General features: G+C 42.3%; 1 protein-coding gene across 2 annotated transcripts; it reads left to right on the plus strand.

Moving 5' to 3' along the window:
• The first annotated feature begins 6,005 nt into the window (after positions 1 to 6,005).
• On the plus strand, positions 6,006 to 8,908 carry LOC147737595 (uncharacterized). 2 transcript variants are annotated; one of them, XM_086936330.1, is made up of 4 exons: positions 6,027 to 6,135; positions 6,220 to 6,452; positions 6,537 to 6,870; positions 6,955 to 8,908. In XM_086936330.1, the coding sequence occupies exons 1-4, from the start codon at positions 6,041 to 6,043 to the stop codon at positions 7,928 to 7,930; spliced, it is 1,638 nt and encodes a 545-aa protein (XP_086792456.1). In that variant the 5' UTR covers positions 6,027 to 6,040; the 3' UTR covers positions 7,931 to 8,908. The 2 variants fall into 2 exon arrangements, with proteins under 2 accessions (XP_086792451.1, XP_086792456.1); XM_086936325.1 differs by having other exon boundaries at positions 6,006 to 8,908.
• Positions 8,909 to 9,256: the final 348 nt, after the last annotated feature.

Consider the following 9,256-nt stretch of genomic DNA (forward strand, 5'->3'; position numbering starts at 1 on the left):
TTGTTTGTCTGTCAAGCATACTCTGTTCCGAGACGTGTCTGGTTGGCTCCCATGTGCAGGAATTTGGGTACTAAAAGCTCTATGGTAGCCTTACGAATTATTAAAACTACGCCTTTAAATTGGATTGTCATAGCAACTGCAAAGTATTTGGGGTGGGCATGGGTAATTAGGCAGAGATTGCTAGTAGAATGACTACTCTCTGCCTAGTTGTTCAGGGACTGCTAGTTTATCTATTCTCTGTTCCCATGCCTGGAGTCTTTCTGACGAAAACTTATTTAAATTAATTCTTAATCATGTATGTTTTTATAATATGAACTTTGCACCTTGATGTTTATACTTGATGAAATCTGTTTTTTAAACAAGGAAATATTTCCTTTTTAATGTGTCGGTGCTTAAAGTCATGCTGACTTTGTAATTTAATTGTATTTTATTATGTGTTTGTTTGTCTGCTTTTATGAGTAATTACTCGAATAAAGCACTTTTGACTTGACTTGACTTGACTTGAAAGTAGTACCCGGAGAGAATAATCAATTTCCTTTTTCAGTCAAGGAGGTTGAATACGCAATTAGTTGCATTGTGCCCCAAAAAGCAGCTGGCCCTCATGGTATTCCCGGGGACTTGCTTTGTTCTAACCTGCCGAAATGGGGGAAGCTTATTCATACTCTATTGACTGCTATTGACAAGGGTGCCGCCATTCCTGAGTCCTGGAAGGGGGCCGAGGTCGTCCCTATTTATAAAAAGGGCCAGAGGAACGACCCTTCCAACTACCGCCCAATAAGTTTATTAGACTCCACCCAGAAAGTTGTGGGGAAGGTGGTGCTTGAAAGAATTCTGCAATGGGCTGAGGACAATGAGATTCTCTCCAACTATCAAGCGGGCTTCAGAGCTGGCACAGGCACTATAGAGCAGGCTTTTAGATTACTACTTATTCATTGGAAAGTGGTTGTTATAGGCAAAGGCAGCCTTTACCTTGCTTTTATTGATCTAAGGACTGCCTTCGACCTTGTGCCTAGAGGACATTTATGGGGGGTGCTGTCAGAAATGGGGATTCCACCCAAGATCTTGTCTATTCTAGTAAGGCTTCACGAAGGAAATTTCGCGCAAGTGAGGTGGGGTACAGAGGGGCAGAAAACTAATAGGATTCCGGTGGGGAACTGGGGTCCGCCAGGGATGTGCCCTTGCCCCGACCCTTTTTTCACTGTATGTGAATGGGGTGGTTGAGCACTTGCTACTTAAACCATCAGATGCTCCATCCCTGGCAGAGAAGTGTATCCCTACCCAATTATTCGCCGATGATACGCTCCTAATATCTAAGACCCCAGTAGGCCTTCATGGCCTCCTAGATAACTTTCAGGCTTTTTGCATCCAACGTGGCCTAGTAATAAATACTGACTAGACTAAGTTTCTGGTGTTGAACCCCCCCCCCGAAAAAAATTGGGCGCCCCCCTGTACTAAACCATGTATTCCTAGAGAGGGTCACCGTATTCGGCTATTTAGGTATTCGTATATCGGATACTATGCAGTGGACCCCGCACCTTTGTGAAATGCTATTAAACCACAATGTCCCTTCCGCAGAGCACCCCGCTGACTCCCTTATTGCTTGACCTAGGATGACCTAGGATGTCATCCCATCAGTGATCTTGCTAAACTACTTCTATGGGCCCGGCTGTGGCGAGTACCGAAACTTGCCAATTATGCGAAGGGGCTAGCGGAAGTTATGACATGGTGGGATGGCATAAGATAAAATGGCTCAAAGATGTTACATTGTATTTGGCAAGCTAGGCCTTACTGAAGCCTGGGATACTCAGTTTTCTCCCCTGAAAGCGACCCTTATGATCCTTTATTGGAAATGGGTCGCTACCAGAACTTGTATTGACCCAACTCTTGGTAGGTTGACGGAAGAGTTCCTAAGGCATAAAGATGTACTATTTCGGGAACTATATCTAGATATTGTATGGAAATCTTATGACAGGGCATTATATTTTAGATTCAGGGTAGGGGCACTCCCAGTGCGCGCCCTAACTGCTTACTGGAAACCCCGTCTCAGACAAATTCTCTTTGTCCTATTTGTCAAACTAGTATAGAAACTGTACTACATATCCTGTTTGCTTCCCCGGATTATGCCCACCCAAGACGAAGGTGGCTCAAACCTATATGCCAAGCTATGGGAACTAGGCACTCCAATGGGGCACTCCGGATTTTAATGTCGGACATACGGCCACTATATGTTTGTGGTCTTTCTAAGTTTTTAGCAGGGACATGGTCCATTAGGGCTAAAAGGCTAACACCAAATGTTTAATCTGGTTTTAAAACATGGTTACATTTAAAATCTGTAACCACAATTTTATTGTTTAAGGTTTTAGATTTTAAACAATAATGAATTGCTAACAAATTGTTTTTATGTAAATGTGTTGTATATAATGTGTGCTTTTATGATATTTTTATCGAAATAAAGCCCTATGAACTGAACTGAAAAAAAGGTTGCCCTCTGCAACCCTCGAATTATAGGCCCATTAGACTGATAGATATAGCCAGTTCAAGGGGTGAGAGCGCACCAGACACGTCCCAACGTAATTACCTCAAGCATGATGGTTCATGTAGTTCATTATTTCTCGCTCAATTCATTTCAAAGTGTTCATAGCCAGTGCTGTATTATTAGTTTCAATTCGTATCCCTAGACACGTGTTTCATGATTCCTTAATCGTCAGTAGGGAAAAAGCAAAGTTCATAGGTTGCAGGGCGTGCTGCCTCGTCTCTCAGGACCAGTTCCACTCACAGCATGAAGGTGCAGGCTCCCGAGCTCGTCAGCTCACAAAATTTAAACAGTTCAAGGGGTGGGAGCGCACCAGACACGTCCCAACGTGTCTGGGCCTCAACAATCACGTTGTCGTAGAGTTTTATTTTCTGCCTTGAACCGTTGGGAGAGTCTTGGCGGGGGGGTCCCTCAGACTAGCTGGTCCTGCTGAATGGCTTTCCGGCCCGCCCTACAAATACCGGGGATGTGTCAGACCTTGGTTCTTCCAGGACTGCCTTGTCCTCCTACTGGATAGTCAAACTCCCTTCCCTTTTTTACCAGACAGGCAGACTTTTAGGCAGACTTCTAGGCTCTGCAGGACAGTTACACAGCTTCTCCATTAAGTAATTCAGCCTGCAGGTGATGTCCCTTCAACTTAGATAGACTGTCAGGCTGACACCATCCCTGGTGGCACAGCAGACACCTAAGTACTTTGTAGAGCACATTATTCCTTGGTAACAGAGGATTTTGAACTGGAGTATAAAAGAGGGATAGATGGTCCCACTTGTATACACACCTGGCAGGCAGGAGATGCATTCTAATCTGTCGCACTCTCACATTGCATCTATGCTACGCACACCAACACCCTAAACACACACTGGATGTTAGCGCATAGTCTGGGCACAGGCAAAGAAATGGAGCATTACATGGGTGTGTCAGTAGGAAGCGACTCCACTGACCATGATGCAAAGATCGCATCAGGCTATTGATCCTTACAACAGGGTGCATTGCCACCACCGCTCTAGCTGTTAAACCCATGACAGTCCTCTGCCTTAAATAAGGGCACACTTGGTGTGACCCTCCAGGTCAAAGGACCGGTCCGTGACCTATCATAACCCCTTGTTCGAAGTTGCACAGTACTGGGGTGACAGGAAAATCTCATGTAAATTTCTTTTTTTTTAACTTTGTGGTAGATTTACCCCAGTAACATGTAGTTACTAGTTTGACGCCATGGACTGGGGAGTTGCCACGAGGAACAGATTCTTCTGCCTGTCAAACCACATGCCATTCACTATTTCATAGTGTTTTTCTGCTTTTATTTACCACTTGTTTTAAGCAGGTGGTATATATATGCATGTGGTTGGTTGGGGGGGGGGGAGATTGGTGAAGTAGGGGAGGGATTGGTGAAGCAGGGGAGAGAAGGGGAAAACAGAGGGAAGAATTGTGTGTTTTCTGCAGTTAGTAAAAAAAACAGCATAAGTCTTGGCTGCTTCTGCTGCACCCAGAGTCTTGTGCGTCTTTTCAGTCTAATTTTTCTGTCTGGAAAAAAATGGTGTCCTGTTTTTCTGCACCCATTAAATCCAGGTGCAGAAAAACCTAACAACTGATAATCAGGTGGAATAAAATGAACACATGAAAGTACGCCTTAATTTCATTGCCCTTGATTCATACTCTGGACAATAGTTGAGGGATAGGTCTAGGCATAGTCCTTGCAACACACAATAGATTTGCGTGCGGCAGAGGCCAGAACTCAAAAGTCAGGATACCAGATACAAGTTGGTGGTAACTCAGGGCAGGGGAAAACGCCTGTTGTCCATGGGGAAATTCCCATCCCAGAAATCTACATTAAAAATTAATTAATAGTATTCTTTTTTAAATAGCTGTTTGGTGCCAGGGCATATGGCTTTAATTTCTGCCTTTGGGATTCTATGTTACAACTCCATAGGGTACAGGTATCCTTTGTGAGTTTAATAAAATGTTGAAAATTCTACAAATCCTTACTCCTACATCCAAGTATTTTCAGGCTACCATTCTACACTCTGCTCTGTCAGAAGAACAGCTCAACATTTTCAAAATTCTGCAATTCTGTATTGATTTGGCTTGTAAATTATTTTTGGAGAAATTTACATGCATTAACTATTTAATTTTAATACTATAGGTGATTGAAATTATGGACGAAAAAAGCACGATTTACCACCAGGCAACTGAATGTTAGTGCCATAAGAAGGATTATTCTGAAAAACTGAAGGACATCCAGCATTCTAAGTTTAAAAAAATTCCGAAATCTAGGTGTGGCGAGGAAGTGGGAGCTGAGGAAAGTACTATACCTGTAAGTGAAGTATCTAATTTTGCATTTCATTAACCCAGAGCAAGGTCATACCTGTGCACACAGCATCAGAAATAATGCCAGAAAGACCAATCAGAGCATCCTCATCTGAAATATTATCAGAAAGACAAATTGCCTCAGCATGACAGCATAACGTTCATCTAAAGCATCATGTAATCCCAGAGAGGAAGGACACACTGCATAAAAGAAAGTTATAACAAAAGGTTTCTTCTGCAGACCATCAAAGAAAAGACACTAAAGAAGACTCCGAAGCTGACACGCTAACAACCAAAAGATTGGAAAATCACCTTTGTTCAACAACCGTTTTTAACCAGTTACGCAAGTTTGAGACCATCTGACTCAGGATATAACACCTCGATCCACTCTGCTTACTCTTGCGAAAACCTTAAAAATTCACCACTTTATTGTGTTCATGACCATCTAAGATTGTTTCCTTTTTATTATGTACTGTTCTGTAATTCTATGTAAATCGCCTCAACATTATCTGTTGTGCAGGAGTGATACGTAAAACTGATTAAATGAGCATCGTTGCGCAATAGCTAGTGTGAATAAATCCTCGTCTTCAGAACTACAAACCTTAACCTTACACCAAACATAGAAATGGTAAAAGGAACTGATGTTCTGCGACTGGTGAGCCACAACAGTACTGTGCATGTTCTTATTCCCTCAGTTACTGCCATTACGCCAGTGCAAAAAGGCACTTCTCAGTTTAATCATTAAATATCAGACTAACACCTTATCACTGCATTGCAAAGAATCTATACAAATAGATTTGAGAAAAACTTCAGTCACAAAATAAGTTGCTGCCAGAGAGGCTATAGCCAAAAGACTATTATCTGCTACAAACATTTCGACAGGTGTTACAGGGCTGCATCCAGACATATTTTGCTCAATTCAAGTGTTAAGAAGATTACACACAATATCTTTTACAGATAAATGCTGAACATTATCTAAACAAGCCCGACTCTAAAATCGGGTTCACTCTTACTGTGGCATATAAGCAAGAGAAAAGTAGAGATATTAACTCTAGGAGTACACCTTATAAAAACACGGGCTGTGAGAACAAATTCAGTGTTAAAACTTGCCTCAATCAAAGCAAAGTAACCCAAGTTGGGGAAAAAAGTTACCTGTGCCAAAAAAGATTCAGCCATAAATCTCATCTCACTGAATTTGAGAGAATGCTCACTGGGAAAAACCACTCTCAGTGCAAAGTATGCCAAAAAAGTTTCAGGCGTAAATCTTATCTCACTAAGCACATGCGAATCCACACTGGGGAAAAACCTTATCAGTGCTCTGAATGCCAGAAAAGGTTTAGTTTCAAACCTAGTCTAAATCTACATGCATTAACCCACTCTGTGGAAAAACCTTACCAGTGCCCTGAATGCCAGAAATGTCTCAGTGACCAAAACAGTCTCACTCGTCATATAAGAACCCACACTGGGGATAAACCTTATCAGTGCACGGATTGCCAGAAATGTTTCATTGAGAAAAACAGTCTCACTCAGCATAGAAGAACCCACACTGGGGATAAACCTTTTCAGTGCTCTGAATGCCAGAAATGTTTCAGTTACAAAAGCAGACTCATTGAACATACGAGAATCAAATGTGGGGAAAACCCTTATCAGTGCTCTGAATGCCCAAAACATTTCAAACTTAAATCACTTCTAACTGCACATGTGAGATTCCACACTGGGGAAAAACCTTATCAGTGCTCTGAATGCCAGGAAAGATTTTGTAACAAACAACGTCTTTCTCAACATGCAATAACCCATTCTGTGGAACAACCTTATCAGTGCTCTGAATGCCAGAAATGTTTCAGTGTAAAAGGTAATCTCACACGGCATACAAAGATCCACACTGGGGCAAAACGTTATCAGTGCTCTGAATGCCACAAATGTTTCAGTGACAAAAACTGTCTCACTCAGCATGCAAGAACCCACACTGGGGAAAAACCTTTTCAGTGCTCTGAATGCCAGAAATGTTTCAGTTACAAAAGCAAACTCATTGAACATGCAATAATCCATTCTGTGGAACAACCTTATCAATGCTCTGAATGCCAGAAATGTTTCAGTGTAAAAAGTAGTCTCACACGGCATACAAAGATCCACACTGGGGAAAAACCTTATCAGTGCTCTGAATGCCAGAAATGTTTCATTGACAAAAGAACTCTTTCTCAACATACAATAACCCACACTGGGCAAAAACCTTATCCATGCTCTGAATGTCAGAAATGTTTCAGAGACAAACGCAGTCTCACTCAACATATAAGAACCCACACTGGGGAAAAACCTTATCAGTGCTCTGAATGCCAGAAATGTTTCAGAGACAAACGCAGTCTCACTCAACATATAAGAACCCACACTGGGGAAAACCTTTATCAGTGCTCTGAATGCCCAAAACATTTCCACTGTAAATCACTTCTAACTGCACATTGGAGATTCCACACTGGGGAAAAACCTTATCAGTGCACTGAATGCGACAAATGTTTCAGGGTAAAAAGCAATCTCACTCAGCATATAAGAACCCACACTAGGGAAAAACCTTATCAGTGCTCTGAATGCCAAAAATGTTTCGGCCAAAAAAACAGTCTCATTATTCATATAAGAACCCACACTGGGGAAAAACCTTATCGGTGCTCTGAATGCCACAAATGTTTCAGTGAAAAAAACAGTCTCACTCAGCATATAAGAACACACACTGGGGAAAAACCATATCAGTGCTCTGAATGCCAAAAATATTTCTGCCAAAAAAACAGTCTCATTATTCATATAAGAACCCACACTGGGGAAAAACCTTATCGGTGCTCTGAATGCCACAAATGTTTCAGTGAAAAAACCAGTCTCACTCCGCATATAAGAACCCACACTGGGGAAATACCTTATCAGTGCTCCAAATGCCAAAAATGTTTCAGCCTTAAATGTAATCTCAAACATATGAAAATCCATACTGGAGAAGAAAATTATCAGTGCTCTAATTGTCAGAAAAGATTCAGAGGTAGAGATGGTTACAAGCGCCATAAGAAAACACACCATCAAAATATTTTAGTGCCAGAAAAGCATCAGTTTTAAACACAATCTCACTCTACATGAGCAGACGCACACAGGGAAAAAACATTACCAATGCTGTGAATGCCAGAAATTCCTATCTGATAGGCACAGCCTCACTAACCATAAGCGATTCTCCATATTGATGAAAAACCTTATGAGTGTTCTGAATGCCAGAAAAGCTGCAGAGAAAAACGCTATCTCACCATGAGAAACTCCACACTGGAGAAAATCCGTATGCCAAAAAAGCTAGTATCTGAAAGACAGAATCTGAAAGAAACACGTTCGTGTTGAATGAATGAATGAATAGCATTTTTATACCGAGCAAAACGTAGCCCCAAGGGGCATCAAGGCGCCAGACAAACAAACAAAAGGTCCACATTACCAGATAGATGAACCAGGAAGCCACAAAAGGCGCAGTCCCTAATATGCCTGGGAGAAAAGCCAGGTCTTCAGTTGTTTTTTGAAGACTGCTAAAGAGGATTGGCTAGTGAGCTCCAAAGGGAGAGAGTTCCAGAGTTTAGGAGCTAGAACAGAAAAAGCTCTGCCTCTCCACTTTGCCTTTGTGAACTTGGGGACCACAAGCAAATTCTTGGAAGAAGACCGGAGGGTTCTACTGGGGGAATACACACACAGAAGGGCCCTGATACCTTCTGAGCCTGCGCCGTAAAAAGCACCATGGGCTACGCACAGGAGTTTAAAGGTAATCCTAGAGGGGATGGGAGTTCCTGCCAAAAGTCTTGAATCATTTGAAAAGATACCATCCAGCGTATGGCCGGCCAAATGTGTGGGGCCAATGACCAGTTGACCTAAACCACATGCCGCTAGACCATCTACAAGTACTGCAGTATCCTTCGATTCTATGGCCTCTAAGTGAAAATTAAAATCGCAGAGAATACTGAAGTGGGGCTTATCAACGTAGGGCTCTATCAATTTAAGGATGTCATGGGCAAAGGTCGTTCTGGGGCCAGGAGGTCTATAACAGAGAATACCAGAGAAAGAGGCCGAGGGAAGGAAATTAATAGAGAAATACAAAGCCTCAAACTTATCAGAGGGTAAAGAAAGAGCTTAGTGCTACAAGTAAAAGTGTCTCTGAAAAGGATACCCAGGCCACCTCCCTTTCGTCCTGACCTATCCATTCTGGCCAAAGAATAGCCCTCGGGGACTGCCTCTACGAAGTCAGGGCCGGAGGTTTCAGAACCCCAGGTTTCGGTTATAAAGACCCAAGGGGGCCTTTTTTGAGAGACAAAGTCGTTGAAGGCAACATTATTACGAGCCAACGACCTAGCATTAAGGAGCAGGCCAGCCTCACTTAAATCGTTAGGAACGGGAAACTGACTTCCATATCTC

The sequence above is a fragment of the Lissotriton vulgaris genome, chromosome 1_1 (genome assembly GCF_964263255.1).
Source record: "Lissotriton vulgaris chromosome 1_1, aLisVul1.2, whole genome shotgun sequence".
NCBI lineage: Eukaryota > Metazoa > Chordata > Amphibia > Caudata > Salamandridae > Lissotriton > Lissotriton vulgaris.

Coding starts and splice junctions, on each gene's coding strand:
- LOC147737595 (XM_086936325.1), top strand. CDS start 6,041: ATGCTCACTGGGAAAAACCACTCTCAGTGCAAAGTATGCCAAAAAAGT.